General features: G+C 31.5%; 1 protein-coding gene across 1 annotated transcript in view; it reads left to right on the forward strand.

The window, feature by feature from the left end:
• Positions 1–3,754: 3,754 nt before the first annotated feature.
• MS3_00010109 (uncharacterized protein) overlaps positions 3,755–21,293 on the forward strand; it is a gene marked incomplete at its 5' end in the record, with an annotated part of 56,770 nt that continues 39,231 nt past the window's right edge. The window contains 2 exons of the mRNA XM_051218451.1: positions 3,755–4,293; positions 18,694–18,737. Of these exons, the coding sequence (XP_051073851.1) occupies positions 3,755–4,293; positions 18,694–18,737 (583 nt within the window). The remainder of the gene's footprint in view (positions 4,294–18,693; positions 18,738–21,293) is intronic.

The raw sequence follows: 21,293 nt of genomic DNA on the forward strand, positions 1-21,293 counted from the left end.
AATTGATGATTACTGTAATCTTGTGGTGTGCGCTACGAAAGTTAGTTAGGAACAGAATGTATTTCAGTAGAGGATCGAGAAGGAAAGAACAGGAACGGAAAGTAATCGGTATGAAATTGTACGAACAACGAAATCTGAGACGATGGACTGATATTTGCAAAAGAAACAATCATGTTTGAGATAATGAATTGATAATTTGCAAATTAAGTATTAACTGTATAGTTCCCAGATTTTAGTGAGATTTTCTGTAATTCCGTGTTCAAATACATTCGATTGTTCCCACCCGTGTTTTTGTTCACTACAATAATAGCATTCAGTTATGTCAAACATTCATTGGTGTTTTAACTAATATTATAAAGAACAGTTTCTAATAAATCAAGTCGGAATTAATTCATGTGATAAAAAATGAAGTCAATTAATTTAACATCAGTTTAACTTATGTGGGTATAATTTAATTTATTGATAATTTACTAGTTACTTATATAAACCGTTTTATCAGAAGGGGGATTTTGTGGAGATCTAATAATATGGTTGACTTCATGAGTCAGTTATAGCTAGATCACCATGGAAAACCTGAAAGCATTGGACGGCCGTTTCGTTCTAATATGGAACTCCTCAGAAGTGCTCATCAATGATTCCGCTGAACCCAGGACCTATCGATCTCGAACGCGAATGCCTAACCTATAGACTACCGAGCTCACATCCAACAATGTTAATGTCTAACTTCACCCAATCCTGGGTTGGAATCTCGCGAGCGGAACCGTGGATGCGCACTGCTGAGGAGTCCCAGAACAGTACAAAACGACAATACAGTTTTTCCAGGTTTTCCATGTTTGTCTAACGTCAATCGGTTCATGATGTCAATCCGAAACTAAAATCAAGTGAACAATCTCCACTCAATAATAATAAATGTTGATGAAGTATAAAAAGACTTTCAGGAACTTATCATTAGACGTTCAATATTCAATACTCACGGATGAATTACAGTTTTTATATTTATCTTTTATCATTCACTTTTATTTTAATTAATACTTAGAAATAGATTTACTCAAACGATAAGAAAATTCAGGGGTAAATTCCCTTTTACATAATCTTTGTTAAATACAATGTTTTTTTAATTTGTTATTTAAGATATATGCGTAAACAGTTAGAGAAATCATATCGGTCTTTAAAAATAAAGGCTCTTATTATCACTTATAGATGAGACAAATATAAATTCATTATACATACTCGTATTTTACGGTCATACGTGTTCATTTGTTTAACAATTGACATTTACAATGTCAGTACATATATATTTTGATAAAGTATAAAATATGCTTTTGATATTGTCCTCTTTTATTTTGTTCACTCTGTCACAATGATTAAATTATTGTCATTAGCTACGGAAGATAAACTGAAGAGCACTAATAATGTGAGTGTAATATCATTTCTTCTTATAAAATACTTGAATAAATTTTCTTTAAAACAAATCAACTAGTATTAATTGATAATTCATGCTATTATCAATTATTTATCAACTAATCTAGACGGTGAATACAGAAGTAAAATAATAAGACTTTCACAACTGCTTACATAATTTATATTTATTACACACATTGAGGAAAGTGGCCAATTGCGTCATAAGGCGAGCCCTCATATGAAATCCTTAAAGCCAAAGGAGAAGAGGAAGACCAAAGAACACATTACGCCAAGAAATGGAGATAGATATGAGAAAAATGAACAACAAATGGATAGAACTAGAAAAGAATGCTCAAGACGGAGTGGGTTGGAGAATGCTGGTCGGTGGACTATATTCCATTGGGAGTAACAGACGTAAGTAGGTAGGTAAATACATAATAACTAACTGAACTATGCACAATTCACAACAGAATTGTTCTGATTGGAATAGATCTCTTTTAAAATAGACTTTAATATGATCTAATTGTGTGAAATCATAAAGTAAAGGGATTAATTGGCGCCATAACTTTGTCAATTTATCGCTCATAAATTTATTTATAATTTTTATTAGTCACATTAGCTTGTTTGGAACGTTTTTAAAAAAATGTCAAAATTTTTCAACTTGTTGAATCAAGAAAGCAAAGCATGTAATCTCCTCTAGAAATATCCTGTTATATTAGTCTTCAAGTTATTCAGAGTGAAATACCAATTATTTTTAGTGAGAATTTTTACCATCGTGAGCTTAACATTAATGTTTAGGTTTTTATGATACTTCGAAGTATTCCTATTAATGTGGTAACTAAGAATTCCTGGAATAGTACAATTTAAGGCAGATAGAACTAGCTAGATAAGCATTAATGAACGTATTATATTTGGAATGCGTAATCAGCAGATAATCAATTACAAAGGAATTATTAGTTCGTAAAAACACCACAATTTTACGACTGCACATGGATGTTATGAGAAATACTCTCGTTCAATGCACAACATTATCAACGTTTCTAAATAGATAAGTTGAACTAAAATTAGATTTGTATATCAAGTATGAATACTAAATAAATAAGTCTAGATGCTATGGTTATACATACAATGTTTCCTGGAAATAGTCAAGTTTATCACATTGTTTATATTTTGAAACTGATAATACATTATTTAATTTCAATAATTAGATTCATAAAGGGAACAGTCTCAAAATCATTATTCATAATTTTCATCAGTGAATTTTTTCATACTTGGATACAAATGTTATTTGTTAATGACAAACAAAAACAAACTAGTGGCATCATAGAGTGTTTTATGTAAAACTTGAAAAAGAAACATAACAACTTATAGCGCATTTCTCATTCAGAACACTTTTTCTTAAAGAATAAACTAAATAGAAGTAATATTATCAGGATGGGTTTTGTGGAGATTTTAGAAATTTCACAGGTTGAAATCATGAGTCAGTTGAAGCTAGACCACCATTGAAAACCTGGAAGCACTGGACGGCCGTTTCGTCCTGGTATGGGACTCCTCAGCAGTGCGCATCCACGATCCCGCACCACGCGGGGCTCGAACCCAGGACCTACTGGCTTCGCGCGCGAGCACTTAACCACTAGACCACTGAGCCGGCATCCAACGGTGTTAATGTCTAACTTCAACCAATCCACGAAGTTGCGCCACCGTACACCATTGTCTTCAGTGAGTTCCTATCTCACAACAGACCTGATTGAACTCCACTGGTAACGGCTTCTCACTAGAACTTCGGGAGTTTTTCCTGAAGTCAGTCACTAGTGAGCAGTTGATTATTATCAGAATGGGTTTTGTGGTAGGTCCTGGGTTCGAGCCCCGCGTGGTGCGGGATCGTGGATGCGCACTGCTGAGGAGTCCCATACCAGGACGAAACGTCCGTCCAGTGCTTCCAGGTTTTCAATGGTGGTCTAGCTTCAACTGACTCATGATTTCAATCTGAGAAGTAATATTGTTGTTATTATTATAATAAATTTTAGTCTCTGCCAATCTGTATTGTAAATTTTGTTTTTATTCGTAATTGTTTAAATCTGTAATAATCATTACCCATTTCTGATTGGTTACTTTGTTATTTATTTATTGGAGCATTATTATGTAGTGTAAATTAATTTTACAAGTGAACTAGTTCAGTTTCAGAAACACAGTTACTACTGTACTATATTTAAGGTGATTGAAAAGAATTTGGAATTATTTTGTTTATTTAAATATATATATACATATATTCTTTATATCTTCTATATGAATGTATTAAACAGATTGATGAATAAACTAAAATAAGAACAAAACTTGTACTACGAATGATTTCATGTCCGAAACAGCGATTTCAATGAGTGAAAATAATCAAAATAATATACAAGATAGTGATAAATTCTATCCAATCACAACAAACACTATACAATCAAATATGTGCCCTGATAAACTACTGAATACATCACCAATATATTCAGTTAAAAATCTAATACATGAATTAAATTCCAGTTCATCAGTGACTTCAAATAAAACTGTAGTAAAAACATCGTTTTGTCCAAACGTTACCTTAAATGGAGAGATAAATTTATTTACTATTTCTAATTATAACACAAATTCTTCTACAAATGAAACTATATCATTTTGTACAAAACAAAGTGACAGCATCATTTCTACTAATGTTAGTAATAGTAATAGTCTTGACCGGTCAACTTATATAATTCTATCACAAAATAATTGTATACCGTTTTATACATTACAAAGAAATTCATTTTATAAATCAGCTTATCGGCCACAGTTATCATTATCTTGTCAACCATCACCAAACATCTCATATAATCGTACATTTTCTAATGATATTAATAACAATTTAATAAGGTAAGTAAAAATGTTTATGACTTAAATCTTATATTAACTTTGAAATATACAACTCCTCACATGATTTAGGCGTTCACTTAGTAATATATTCACAATGTTTGTACTTGTAAACAGTTTAACATTAAACCTGAAATTAAAATTCGTGTGTTTGTTATTACAATATGCAACGAAAAATTAACTTTATATATATCATATATAATGTATTATTGCCAGCGAAATTGGCCCTAGAATCATTCTTCATTCGTCTCAAGATTGTATTACGGTGCAACTGGATGGATTAGTTTTTATATTTTCTATAACAAGTAGTAATTAGTCAAATATTTACTAGCTAGCAGTCATTTCTCAACCACTGCAATAGTTATCAGGTCGATCAATATCCTCACCTTTATCAATGCGGATAATTTCTTGAAGTTTTAACTAAAGTATAATCCTTATTTAAGAATGTAGAAAATATTATTCATCGTTTTTATTTATTTGTGTAATAATAAACTGATTTTATCATAATGAACGAAGGGAATGTGTATAGAGGCATATGAGTATCGGCCTAAATTGTCACAAACTATATCAGCACACACAGAGAATACTTTATAAGGTTGAAGTCAAAGGTTCCTGAACTTATAGAAAGAAAGAAGATGAATAAAATCGAGTGAGAAACATTATGAAACAGTATTGCATCTCAACATTTACAGAAATACGAAAGGTAAAATCACCTAATCATTGTGACTGGTTTCAAAGGATTCCGTCCAATGATTTCAATAGAAATCATTGTTATTTTGAAAACATCGAACAGAAAGTATGTACTCTATCCTTATGACTCAACCAAATAATCAATTATTTCGTCGCATTATTTTATGCTTCATTTATAGTTGCTTTCCAAACAGTTTGTTCAATTAATAAAGTTAAACCAAGCTTTACTGCATGATAGTAGCTAGCAGTGGAATCCAGGAAGCAAGTTTCGTCCTATTTATTAAATGATTCTAAAATGAAATAGTTCTTAAGTTAAAAATGAGATATCCATTTCAATAGTTGAGATCATGAGTCGATTGAAGTTAGACCACCATGAAAAACCTAGAAGCGCTGGGCGGCCGTTTCGTCCAATTGTGGGACTCCTCAGAAGTGCGCATCCACGACTCCACCCCGCAGGATTCGAACCCATCTATCTATTTTTCAATAATAAATCGGTTCAACAAATTTTACGCCTTAAAGAATATTATGCACATAAAAACATTTATTAATACCTTCTTTTTTAACATTCAATACATCAATAAGAACTTATGCCGTCTGAATCTAAATGAAATAAATAAGAAAATATTATTCAGGTATTTTATCTTTCATTTGAATTAGGATTATTTCTATGATCGTTTACAATTGATTGATCACTGGCTAGTGATCAGTGTTATATATGTCAGGTCCTTCTTAGTGCAGATCGAATCCTATCGATCAAGATGCACTGTGATTCGACATTGCGGCGGATCGAATCCGTCAAGGAACATCAGTTTCCTCAACAATACAGATACACTTTTCTGACGAGTGACAAGTACCACAAAACTGAGATTCAGAGTTTCCTGTTGACTACCTACAACCATTAGCTATGACTATTGTTATCATAAAATAATAGTTTGATTTATCAAGTCAGTGAAATGAATAACTATGTTTCTGCTGTATAATACATAAGTAGTCAAATGTTCAGTGAGTTAGATAACTTTTAAACAATATTTGTTACTTGACTTATATCTAAAACATACATATACACAAATAGACTTAATAGTTCTCTAAATAACAGTAAATATTTGAGAAAAAATATTATTAACATAAAGTCAGTTTGTTTAACTTAGACTGAATCTACTAATTATAGTTGATACTAATAAAAAAAACGGTTAAATAATTAATAGAACAAAAAAAATCAATTAGCAAATACTGTTCCAGTCTGTAAATGAATATAACAACTAGCTAAATATAGAAACTAAACAACAACAACAAAAAAAAAACGATTTCCCGTTATGGTGTATATCACTTGAGTATAATTCAATAGTTAAACATCATTGTAAACCATACATAGGTGGGGGAACTATTTGGCAAATATCGTAAACTAATCATACTATTTTTTTATTATAAAATTTTCCGAGTTTATTTTAATGATAATAAACTGAAAAAAAGTGAAGTTAAGACTGATCAGAATAAATATGGGTCAGATAGATAGAAATAATGGTATAATTACAATTCGATCAAATGTTTAATCGAAGACCATATTGAAAAACTAGTAAGACGTAATAATGAGGGATGAAGGAGAAGTGAATGAACCATGTATAGGGGAGATTAATAATGTTTAATGAAGTTCGACATTGACGCCGTTAAATGACTGCTCACTGGTCTAGTGGTTAAGCGTCCGTGCGTGAGAGTGATAGGTCCTGGGTTCAAATCTCGCGAGGCGGAGTCGTGGATGCGCACCGCTGAGGAGTCCTATAATAGGCCTAAACGGCCGTTCAGTGCTTCCAGGTTTTCCATGTTGGTCTACCTTCAATTGACTCATGATATCAACTATTCAAATTACTCCAATCTCCACAAAACCCCTTCTGATATTAATGATGTTAAACCAATGTTAATAATGATAATAATACAAAGATTTGTAAATAAAGATAACAGAGACAAATACATTTGATTACAAAAGGTCGTAAGTACAATAGTCAAATTAGATAATTCAATAGTTAAGACTACTATTGATTAGTTCGCCTTGGGGTTGGCCGGGGTAAGAGACGTAATTGAAGATATTGCTTCTGTACGCACAGTTCTTATTTCTTCATCCGAATGGCTACTGCTTCAACCATTTGAAGAACCTTAAGTCTGAAACAAGCTAATTTGGTTACATAATTGTAGAATCTGAAGATAGTAATAAATCCCCATCACAAATTCAACATGGCAAAGGTTTTCAATTCAATTAAATGTACAAACAGTGTGTATTCATTCTAGAGAAAGAGGATGATACAAATTGCACGCAATTTATGTAATATGTCTAGTTTCATCCTGGCTAGATGACGTCAATAAAAACTCCATATTCACTATTATGTTTCGACTATATAATTACAATTTCTATCCAGCAACTAGACAGCTACACTTGAATTAGGTTTTTCTGTTAGAAAAATGCAAACATAAATTATTTACTTCGTAAAACAGACATTTTAAACAAACTGAAACCCTCCAACTCAAAATAAGTAATAACGTGTGACTAATAAGTGATTTGGCTTTCTTTATTACAATGAAAATATCCTAAAATAACACTGCTAGTCATTCAGTTTTAATTTGATATTATTTAGAATGTGGATTAATAAAAACATCTACAGAGACGAATTAATGCAGTTTTATCACAATTACGATGTTATTACAAAATACCACGATTTTGTTTGATAGAAATGATGTAAATATATATTCAATGTATATGCTAACACATATAGAATTCTGTTGAAGAGATACTAGTATCATCATTGAGACTAACTATAATTTCTCTAAAATCTCATCGATGTCTAAAGTGAAAACAAGAACGTATAGTATTCTGGTGTTAAGCTACCCGAAAATTTTTAATTCACAATTTCACCGTTAACTATAAAACGTTTGCTATTAGTAATTACTTATAGTTATATATAACTGATTTATCTCTGAGAAATGACTAGTATCAGGTTTGTCTAATCCTTAATTAACGATGTAATTCTAATGACAACACTGGTTAGCCACTGGTCTAAGTGAAAACGGTAACTTCTTAGCAATCGGTCACGTGTAAATATCTCATACACATTGGATGCTAATCAAGCGCTGAATAACTTGTTTGCAACATCTAATACTCAAAAAGTGTAAGATGAGAATTCGGTTTCACAGAATACCATCAGTTACCATAAGATAACAGAAACTTCTCACTAAAAATGTCCCAACTACGACAAAACATTAATCTAGAGTTACATTTTCATTTATTTTAATTTGTCTAATTTAGTTGGCGTTTTTTAGCCACGTTTTTTTCTATGGGATGAGGTTGCCAACCCATGTCTATATCTCCTCATCTACCCGGACTTGAAACCGACAGTATCTCTAGAAGACCTACCAATATCAACCAATATCAAAGTCAGAATTTTCAATACGGATGTCGAGATAGTTCTACCATACGGAGCTAAAACTTTGAGAACTAGTACAACCATCATCTAAATGGTATAAGTATTTATAAACAGTTGTCTTCGCAAGACACTCAACATCCATTGGCAGGATATCATCAGGAACAGCCTACTGTGAGGAAGAGCAAACCAGCTTCCAGCCGAAGAGGAAGTCAGGGAAAGATGATGGAAGTGGATATGACATACATTACGGAAATCACCAAACTGCGTAACGAGGCGAGCACTAATTTGGAATCCTGAAGGGAAGCGGAAAAGTGGAAGATCAAAGAACACATTACTGCGGGAATCTGAAGCAGACATGAAAAAGAGGAATAAAAACTGGGAAGGGCTGGAAGGGATTGCTCAGGACAGAGTTGGATGGAGAGTGCTGACGGTCAACCTATGCCCTTCCACGAAGAGTAACAGACATAAGTAAGTAACCTGTTAATTACCTCCTACCACCCAACACTTATAGTTGTAAATGCTGAAGAACATCCATCACTTTAAAATGAACACATACATTGAAGCAAAACAAAAACGTAGATATTGTATTAAATTTAAACTACATCCTTAATGGGAAAATGTGATATTTTTCTTATCAATTTATTATGGTAATATGCTCAGTTATAAAATAAAAGTCATGTTACTTGAAAACAAAGCTGTATTCTACATTCAATTTACTTTCATAAACTGATAATTAATATTATCAGTTTATTGGCATTCAATCTAAAGTCATGAAAACTGAGTGTTAAGTTAACGAAATTCACCTCATATATACAAACATTATCTATCTATCTATCTATCTATCTATCTGTCTATCTATCTATCTATCTATCTATCTATCTATCTATCTATCTATCTATCTATCTATCTATCTATCTATCTATCTATCTATCTATCTATCTATCTATCTATCTATCTATCTATCTATCTATCTATCTATCTATCTATCTATCTATCTATCTATCTATCTATCTGTCTATGTATGTATGTATGTATGTATGTATGTATGTATGTATGTATGTATGTATAAACAACATTATTAAATTATTATCTACATTTTATTATTTCATATATATGATATCCATAATATTTTAGTTATATTAATATAGAAAGCAATTTTAATGTTTCATTTTCTGATACCTGTAATTTATTTCATTTTAATAATCACTTTATAGATTAATATAAATCAATAATTATAAGCTTCTCAAGTATAATATACATGAAAAATTATCAGAAATAAAGTACTTATTGTCTCAAATATAGTTATTGGTCAAAGTGAAATCCAACTGAGTTATTTTTATTAATTTTCACAAAACTTCTCATATATGTACTTCAATTTATTACCATATTTATTTCTAAATCAATAATATTTTATTGACAATGTTTTTAATCTGCAAGATAAAATAAGTACATTTTGCCTTTAGTGATGATCTGTCTAGTATATTTTGAATAAATAAATTATCATCAGAGATGATGGTGGTTAGTAGTAAAATTCAGAACGCGCATGTTATTCTTATTGAGACTAGTCAGCTAGAAGTACCTGTATCTTAGAGTTGATATCCATTCCATGACGGGAAGTGGATGACCCGATGGCGTCTGAAATGAGCGGTATTGGGCTTGAGTTCCAGAATGAGCATCAACCCTGAGATATAGATACATCCAGCTGACGAGTATCAACTAGGACGAAACATGCGTCCTGAATTCCACTGCCAGCCACTATCCTTCTTTGCTTATAATGACTGTGAATGAAGGCAATATCGAGGCAATACGTACAGTATGTACAAATGCTAATAAGTAACTGATCAATTACAGTCCTAAACATCAATGGGAAGATTTCTATAACCAATACAAAAATGAATTAAATACTTTATCACTTTCAATAAATACTAGAAACATAAAAATTATCTAATTTAGTCAGTAGTAAAGTTATGAAACCAATTTTCTCAATAAAACTAATAATTTGAAGTTACTTATGAATCGTGATAATAACTATAACATGTAAACACTTTAGACTGTAACTCATATTTTACTTTCAAGTTGTTAACATTTAATAAAAATAACCATTTCAGTATTATTAAACAATTATCTCATATAAAAGAATTAAATGTATCATGATGAACGAATCTTTAAAACTTACCTAAATCATTATTCTCAGCTATATATTTAAATTACAGCAAAGTTGGTTTGTTGTCTTTTCCCTTACATACTGTAAAAATAAAAATATATATATATATATATATATATATATATATATATATACGGGGTCATCGTGTAAGTAATAGTGAGGTTAGACGCAGGGTATTAGGGAATGATGGTTAATCTGTTGATGAGGTTGTGAATCTTCATCTACTGAGTTGTTTCGGCCACATGTTACATACGCCTGAACTACGATTACCACGACGTGCAATTCTGACCAGTGTTGGGGATAGCCGGGAGAAAGTTAGGGGCGGCCAAACCAAAACACGGCATCAAAACTTGAAGTCACCAACTTGTAGTCTGAACCATGTTGGTAGATGCAGACCACTTGGTTGAGGTCCGTGTGACTATCGTAACCAATGGTTGAAGACTCTGGATGATATGGCTCAGAATCGATCACAATGGCGTAGGTTTATACACTTTCTGTCTTCCCTTAAACTATGAGGGTAAAATTATTTCACATCTTTCTTTCTACGAACTAATTCTTTCTTTCTGTACCATATCCTTGCATAAAATCTTTCCTTTACTTATTACATCCTTGAGTTAACTGCTTCTATGAATCGGGTGTTCGTCTTGCTGTGCTCATGAAGTGTGACAAATTGGACCGATGCATGTATGTGCCTGGTCCTACGTTTTAACTGACTGACTGACTGATATGGGGTATCTAGCCTATCGTACGCCCTGATAGTGTTCTTATAACTTTCGGGTTACCTGATCTGCCAAGGGTGATAGGATAGTGCATGATGCTATAGTGTTTGAAGGTGATTAGTTTTCGAAAAATATAATACCTAATAAGATACACTTGTATTTTACAAATATAAACGTTTTAAAATGTATCTATGAGATGTTTGTTTACAAAATATTAATAATCATTTCATTTGATTTTTATCCATAAAAACAAAATAATTGTTTGTTATTTTCAAATTTGTCGTATACAGAATTTGACATTAGGATAATTAAGATAGTTATCTAGCATTTTAGTTGTTATGGGTGTTAATGGACTTTAGAAAAAAGCATCATTTTAGTATTCTCAATAAAATCAAAAGAGGTTGTAGGTAATAATCAAGATACATTAATCCAAGATGTCAAGACTGTAAATTATCCCAAAGAAAGTAACTTTGGAAGTAATAGTTAAATCTTAATTATTCTATGTGATATATGAAAAGATGATGTTGTAACTTAGTGAATTATTTACATGAATACCTACTCTCTTGATTAAGATTGTCAGTTTATTTTTACAGTTGGTCCAACTATTTTAATGAATTGAAGTGAAAGTACATTTTATTAATTAATGTGTGAATGAGTAGTTTAATGGTACTTAACAAATACGAAATAATAACACATTGCTATGGTAAATTAATTCAGTTTTTCAAAAAAAATTTTTTTCATCACTCAATAAAAGCATTTAAGTACTGAAAAATTAGATTTAGTTTCTGGGGTTTAATTTGTGACAACATACATTAGATTCAGATTGGTTTATTTTAAGTTGTAAATACTTTTTTAGTATATAAGAGACTTGTCTTCTTAAACATCCTGTTCGTTTTAACATTAGGCTTGTCAATTATGTGGAATAATGATGAAGCTATCGCCAACGCGATTTTCTTTAAAACAGCTGATATAAGTACTTGGACTATGAAGTTTTCCTGAGATTAATTGAGAAAATTCACAAGATAGTTTATGTGATAATTTTTGACATCCTTTGTGATTAAACAGTATGTTGAATGAATAGAGATAAATACCAGCAGAATATCATTTAGTGAGTTTGAAATATGTTTAACCTTACAACAGAATCTAAAAATCACATTAAAGTGTAGTATCGGTTGTTAAGCCCATATATCTTATTCTAGCTTTCGGACAGGTCAAGCTATTCATTCTACTTGTGTCTTATTCTGACCTTTTTAATTATTCGCTTATCAACCTTGATTGTTTTTATATGAGTGTATGTGTGTGTCCTATTCATCACATGTCTGTAGCCCATTTTTGTGTGACTAGAAATATTGATTAACTCTTGACTAAATGGAGTTGGTTCATCAGAGTTCTCCGCTGCGCGTCGTATCGCTTCGCTCTATTTCATTCGCTTCATATACAAAATACATGTATTCAAAAGTTCATTCTCGTTATTTGACTTATTTAATTCCGTTACTGACTAACGCGACTTAAGTCGATGATTATATACGAGAATAGACGACATATACATTTCGACAGCAATCATTCAATAAAAATCATTCATACAATCTACTTGGAGTCAGATCTCGAGCCACGAAAGTGGCGAGCCCGTCGACAGCATCGTCTGATCTAAATGACGACAAAATAAAGAGCCCCATTAAAACAGTATGGTGTGTAAGGATTGATATATAAGTCAAAGTATTCATTGAATATCTTTTAAAACCAAACTACATTTTATGGAAACAAATGAGCTTTTATCCATTTTAATCCATTACGTTAAATAATATAAATAATCCCTTTTTTGTACAGTGTAATTTCAGTAGATCAATTAATGTAGTGCACTAGCTCAGGTGACGCTTAGTTCGCTTAAGGCATTTTCGTATATGTGTATTATTATGTTTAATAAATTGACGTAATCCTTTTCGATACATACTAATGAAGATATCTATATTTACATTCAACTGAAATAATTGTGGTATTTGTTTTTCACCTAGTCAGCAGGAAATCATGAAACTTTAATTTCATGCAGATAAGTTACGTGAAAACAATTTGTTTTATTATTGACATATAACGTAATAAATGTCTGACTTCGCTAGGAAAAAAGTATATTTTAAATTAGAAATGATACTCATAAATAAAGGTTTTCACGCCTTTCAAGTTCAAATTTTTCATGTTGTATAATCAATAGGAATATGTAAATTGACCAATCTAAACTTTCAATAAATAAAAGCCACTGAACATCAAAAATGAAACCTAATTTAAGCAAAAATAGATAGTGGCTAGAAGTGGAATCCAGGAAGCGCGTTTCTTCCTATTTGGGAATCATCAGATGAATGAACACCGACTCTGGGATGCTGGTACATCCATCTGACGAGTTCCAAATAGAACGAAACGCGCGCCCTGGATTCCTATGCTAGCCACTATCCATCTTTGCATAAAAAGCTTATGACTTAAGGCTATATCAAGGCAATCCTCATAGGATACACATATGCCAACAAGAAACTAATCAGTCGCAATCCTAAACAACGATGGAAACATACAAGTAAAACAACACCAAGTGAATTAAAACCAGTTTGTTCAAACTTTAAAATATTTAATATCAACTGAAATAGTTATTTTCATACTTTTGGTATGGATATGCACAGGAACTTTCAAAAATAAGAATGAATTTCAAAAATACATTGATAGATATCTTATTCACTAAATTATTTAACTGTATACACAATGTATTTTAATAAATTTCATATTTACATAATCAACATTATAGGTTACCGAGATAATTAAAACTTTCACCTGAAACATGTAAATGATTCCTATTGGTTAAAAAAATTGTTTTGTTAAATCTCTTTATTCCTTGAAATGTTTGAACAAATTTTGTTGAAATGAATTAGAAACAAGGTTTTTGTATTGTTGACTATATTTCAAATAAACGACAGATAAAATTACAGAAGCATTAAACACTTGCTATTTTGTTTCTTTGATCCAAGGTAATGATAATAGCATAAACCAATAAAGTATTGATTATATTTAGTTTTGTCACAATTCATGTCATTACTTACTTACATACTTATACCGGTTTACCCTCGTGAAGGAATATAGGCAGACCACCAGAATTTTCCATTCAACTCTGTTCTGAGCAAGTCTTTACAATTCTATTCAGTTGTTATTCATCTTTTTCATGTCTGCTTCTAAATATCGTCGCAATGTTTTGCATTGGTCTTCCGCTTTTCTTCAGGATTCCAAATTAGTGCTTGCCTCTTGATTCAGTTTATTGATTTCCGTAATGTATGCTTTACCCACCTCAAACGCATTTTCCTTATTTCTTCTTCATCTGAAAGCTAGTTTGTTCTCTCCCACAGTAGGCTATTCCTGGTAGTGTCCGGCAAACGGATATAGAGTATCTTGAGTAGAGAGATAACCAACCAGACCACCGAGCCGGCCAGTATCCAGCGGTGTTAATGTTTAACTTCAACCAATCCACGAAGTTGCGCCACCGTGGATGCGCACTGCTGGGGAGTCCCATACTAGGATGAAACGGCCGTCCAGTGCTTCCAGGTTTTCCATGGTGGTCTAGCTTCATTTGACTCATGATTTCAATCAGTGAAATTTCTAAAATCTCCACAAAACTACTTCTGATAATAATTTATTTTTAGAAAAGTTTTTGAACGGATAGATTTAAAATGACGATTTTTTTTCCACAATGTTCACAGAAAGCAAAAACGATATAAAAACTTCAGGGATTTATGAGTAAAATGAAATACTTGCAAAATTACTATTCTAAAAAACAACTCGTCGTATTACAAAAAACGAAAAAAAATGTAATTAGCAACACTATCACTTACATTACCATTGGAATGGTAACGGTTTACTGCGCGTTTATGATATTTTAACCAATTTGTTGTTTAATGCAAAGTTACAAAGTGCTTTCGAAAAATAGAAAAGCAATGCATCAAATACATTATTTGTATATCCACCTTCGGTTTTCTTTTACATGCTTCATGATTCTTTCAATTCCGTTATCATCAAAATTTCTCTTTGTTTACATTCCTGTCCTCTTTATTTCAAATTTCTCAATCTTCTACTGGCAGGCATTCCACTTTTGAATGATATTATATACTACTTACCAACATAAGTACCATACACCACAATATAAATATTCGGATCAATTATTATTCACATTTGAATATAAAGCTACAGTGATAACTATTTAAAATTTGTATAGTTATAATCTTTAACAGTCAAATGTAGAACAAGTATAACTTTTTGAAACACAGACAAAAAATACATATCACTGAAATCATAGTTCATTGACACTTTACAGCTATAAAGTTATTATTGAAACGAAAGACGGTATCAAAAAACATTTGATAAATCAGATTCATTGTTTAAGTGAATGAATGGTAAACGAGGGTAACTTTATAAAAATTGATCTTTAATTATTCATATTTTATAAACCATAGCTAAGCAAACTTCTTCAAAAAGAGATTTCTGTTAAAGCACTCACTTAGAAACTATAACTTATTCAATAGTGTAGTACAGTTACTTTTCCAATGTACTGATTTTCAAATTCATAAATTGAAAAACATAAAAACTGGAATGAAAGACAATTTTACAGTTGATTGGTCAATAAATAAATCCGTATGTACTTTTGAAAGTATTTTTATTTTTTTGCAACACATACACAGATTAAACTAAACTTTACACTAATATAACGATAGGTCTATATCCAATCTAAATTTATTATATAATAAAAACTTAGCGCTAAATTTAATTTGTTTTGTATACTTAAATAGTTTGTCAAAATTATTAGTATTGTTACTATTGCCAAACTAACTAACGTTGGAGTGAATAACGTACATATTAAAAATAATACCTTTTTCTTTAGAAATTTATTTCATGAAAAGTCAACAAACAGCAAAAATAATATTTTAATAATTGAATTAATGAATCAAATAAAGTTAGACCACCATGGAAAACCTAGAAGCATTGGACGGCCGTTTCGTCCTAGTGAGGGACTCCACAACAGCAGGCAGGATCAGGACCCTAGATCTATCGGTCTCGTGAGCGAACGCTTAACTTCCAGACCACTGAGCTGGTCAGCATCTAACGGTGTTAATGTTAACGAAACAGCTGTCCAATGTTTCCAAATTTTCCATTGTGGTCTAGCTTTCATCAATTCAACTATTAAATTACTACAATCTTTACAAAATCCCCTTTTTGATTAAAAATACGATTCCATTTATATCCATTGATAGCAGTTTTCAAATGTTGATTAGTCTTTGTAAGTGATAAAACATGACTACGTTTTTTGATAGGATTTTTCTTTAATTCAATTGATCAGATATTTTATACGATCAATACTTGGATATGATTTACATTTAACTAGTCCTAAATGATAATAGACTACTTATAAATCACATGGTGTTTATTTCATGTTTATTAATTTTTAATTTAGTTGTATACAGGTAATTGTATGAATTATGATTCTTAGACAGGTATTGTCTTTTCCTTAAAATCAATGGTTTAGGTTGTTTTCCATTTATAACGACAATAATATAATGATCGACTTATACATGCTAATTCACTGATTTAACTATAATCTACTTGCTTAAAGGTCATAAAGATGCTAGGTCTGTTACATTATAGATTCAAGAAAAGATTATGCAGTCTTTCATAACTGATTGGCTATTAATTGTTGTCCGACTGACATTAGTCTGTGCTGAAAATGTTTTTGTTTATTTAAATGTAAAATACATAATTAACCGTTGCCAATTTTTTTTTATAATAAGTCTGTATTTATTCGAATTATTTGGTTAACAACGGGAGTACGAAAAGTAACGATTAGAAACAAGCTGGTTCTTATCAGAATAGAATGGTATATTACTCAGCAAAACTCTGTAACAGCTGAGAGAGAGATTTCAGACAAAGTATTATTGTCGTATGATTTACCCAAGTCGTGAAGTTACATAATAATTAAAAACTTTTTAACAGTGTTTAAGTAATAATGGTAATGATTATAATTTAAAAATACAGATTTCTAATATCATTAAATATATCAAATTATAGCTGGAGTCATTTGTTATTCAGTTTCTGAAGAAAAATTGGATTCTTACGAACAATTTTTCGTCATGTCTTGTGTAAGTTAAATTACAACAGTATTCATAAAATCAGCAGTTATTTGACTATGTCTGTGTTGCTAAACAATGATTTTTTAACTGCTTGATCTAGAGTTAGAAGAATATGAAAGCTTGAGAAAATTAGCGATTAGCTTATTCAGATTCCAAGCTCTGGATTTCAATTCCAAGTGACACGTACTTTACTTCCGTCTCTAACAATGAATAACAACATCATGCCTCATCAAAACCGATGCTCAAAAAAAGATAGAGAACTCTTTTAATTGCTACAATGCATCTTTGAATTGTTTGCTCATGAGGTAGAACATTACTCACTCAAGAAAAGGAACAAGTGCCACCGACATACTGTATAGAAGGATACTAATTAATATACCAAAGAACAATGATTCGAGCTGGTGTTAAGACTACACTGGCATCACACTACTATCGGTGTCAAGAAACGTTTTCAACAGAGAGGTGCTGAACAGGATAAAAGACTCAGTAGACGTCCGGCTTTGAGATCGGGATGTCGATGTCCGTAAGGATCGGTCGTGTACAGAATATATCGAGACATTACGGATCATTGATGGGCAGTCAACTGAATGGAACTCGTCACTATACATCCTTAACTATGAGAAGACATTTGACAGTGTGGATAAGAGAACATTATGGAAACGTTTTCGACATCAACTCTGAGATGCAAGTATATCCAGCTGACGAGTTCCAAATAGAACGAAACACGCATCCTGAATTCCACTGTTAGCCACTATTCATCTTTGCTTACTATTTTAAATTTTGTTTAATGTTACAACTGCTCAAAGTATGGGTAAATCTCAATCAACTGACAGTAATATTTTCAAGCTATATATCTCCTTTATTTCCTACATAGAGCATAAAAAATATTGTTAAAACTCATATAGAATCTGAAAAAGACAACTGAAGTCTATATTAAAATAAATTTGTTTGTTAAATCGTCTGATTTTGTAATCGTATGAAACTTTGCATTATTTTCACAAGTTTTTAAGCAAAGATAGATAGTGGCTAGAAGTGGAATCCAGGACGCGCGATTCGTCCTATTCGGGACATATTCTAACATGAGACTGATCAATTGCAGTCCTAAATAACAATGGGAAGATACAAGTAAAACGACGCCAACTGAACTTGTATTATTTTGTTGAAATTTTATATTTGAAAATTTTAATTTCTTTGGACCTTTACTACTTTTACAGAATCCTAATCAGAAAATTAGATGTACATTAGACAATAAACTTTTAAATTTATGTTGACAGCTTTAAGAGAAAACAAAACACTTTATTTAGTGATATTGCGGTGTGTTACTGATGTCGATAGATATAAGAAGTACGTATCATCAATCGAATGTGAAGTACACAAGATTAGGAAGATCAAAGAAAAGAAAACAAGAACAGAGAATGATTGGTATGGAAACGAAAGAACATTGAACTCTGAGACGATTGACTGATATTTTGCGAATAAATTACTTACTGTATGGTTCTCAGATTTTACTAAGAAATTCTGTAATTTTGCATTCAAATACATTCGTTTATCCACATTTGTGTTCTCGTTCACTGCAATAATAAAGCAGTTGGACATTTTTACTCCATAAGCTTAATGTTGCAAATGATATTAGTATGATTCTTTTATCGGTTGAAAAGATGACGTTTATCACGTTTATATGAGATGTTGAGTTGTTAGAATTACTAAAGATGTACTACGTTCTGACAAAAAACCAAAGATATGATATTTTAATAGGAATTTTATGTACGCAGAAATTCTACTAAACCACGTTACGTTGTAGTGTAAGGCACATAACGACACCAACATCCTGGAAACTAACCGCAACTTTGGATTGATGCCAGTTTATATTACGATTTTTACATCGGTTTCAATTTTACATTTCCTTTCCTAAGTGGATTTTGTTTTAAAATTATCAGTGCAAACTAACAAAAACAAGATATTTATTGTACAGATTAAGTTTTTTTTCAGGACGACAAACGGAGTGTATATTTTAATTTTATTAGCCTATGTTCATAAGGCTTAGCTGACCCATTGTTTAGAGCCTAATCACAATAATCATTGTCAGAGACCAAACGGTTTTATTTTATGGTATACATAACTGTCGTACAGAATGCAATGTGTCAGTAGCCGGGATAATTATTGCATAAATTTTCAGTGAAGTAGTTTATGTTATACGATTTCAGTTCGTCCGTGAACAATAACCAGCAATTAAAGCTGTGTTCAGATCATCATTTGATATTAAGGAAGGGAAATTAAAAATTCATCGATGTCACTGTTTAGTCGAGCACACTATTCATATTTTAACTCACAAATAAGACATATAAGCTATATTGTATGAAACTAATTTGGGTATATTCAATAAGGTTATAATATGAGCCTACGTAAAATAAATGGTATGAATACAAAGTTATGAAGCGTCAAAGAATGGGAGTAAAATCCGAAAACAATGCTCAAAATTGGGATCACAAACCGATCGATACTAGGCCACCATTTAAAACATGGAAGTACTGGATGACCATCTCGTCCTAGTATGAGACTCATATGTAGCGCGCTTCCACGATACCAAGACTAATAATGAAAAAGAAAACAATCAAAAGGATATTTCATACAAATACTCATCAATATTTGGACAAATGATTCTGTGTATGGAGGAGACATTTTTTATGAAAATTATTTTTGAAATAACTTCAGCGACTAAAATTTTAAAAAATTCCAAAGTTTTCCCCAACAAATTCGTCTGAACTTCTCCAGGGTAGCAATCAAACTCAAAATTATTAAGGAATATATAATTTTTAACAAACAAATATAATCTATACTAAGCTTATCCAATCATAATCAGATGCTAACTTTAATAAGCTGTTAGATGTGAATTATGTGAAAGTTCACAATGTGATAATAAATAAATGAGTGATTGTGTGTATATATGTGTAAGTTCAAGTTATTAATCAATGACATAAGGTGTTGATTTGTTAATTAGAAATAAAAATAAAAGTGTAAATTGAAAGTGGTTTTGAAATGTCAATGTGTATGTAAAATGACAACCATCAAATCCATAATTGTAAAGATAAAATATTCAGAATAACGGTGTATGTGAAATAAACAAGTCGGGTCCAATTACTTGTTGATGAATCAAGAGGATACAAAAAATAATTAAAAGAAAGAATTATACAATATATGAGGTGAAATAAACAACATATAGCTAGTCTTATTTCATGAATTAGGTGGGACACCATTGAAAACAAAAGACACCTAAATATGACACATCATAATCGTGAACTTCTAGGACTAAATAGCCATTCCTTAATCTTTTGTTTTCATCAGTATTTTAGCCGTTTTCACAACCATAAAGAGCATTACCTACAAATTATAATTATAATAATAAGTATCATGTGTGACAGTCACAGAAGTAGTATTCTTGGGATATTCAGGAAAATATCCCGAAAGTTATCCTGTTAAGCCTAATGCTGTCCTTGGACATGAAATGCTATCATCTTATTGGTCAATATTTATTTAACGTGTCATTTTCCTGTTGGCCAATATTGTACAATGTTATTTTCTATTTTATGGTACGATGTGGTCTGCTTGATAAGTATATAAACAGAGTGTGTTTGAAATATAGCGATTCATATCTCCGAGGCTGAGACTTGTGTTCTGGACTCAACTGGCTGGGTTAGACAGGGAAGCAGGATCAATCAGAACCCTAGGCCGTTCTAACGTGTTTGCGCGTCTTTGGTCCGATCAGTAATTTGCTACTCTTTAATCAGCAGCATTTTCACAGTCATAACAAGTATCATAAAACTTTACCCTTCTAAACTTTTCCCCATACGGAAATAATGATGTTTGATGATTTACA

The sequence above is a fragment of the Schistosoma haematobium genome, chromosome 1 (genome assembly GCF_000699445.3).
Source record: "Schistosoma haematobium chromosome 1, whole genome shotgun sequence".
Classification (NCBI taxonomy): domain Eukaryota; kingdom Metazoa; phylum Platyhelminthes; class Trematoda; order Strigeidida; family Schistosomatidae; genus Schistosoma; species Schistosoma haematobium.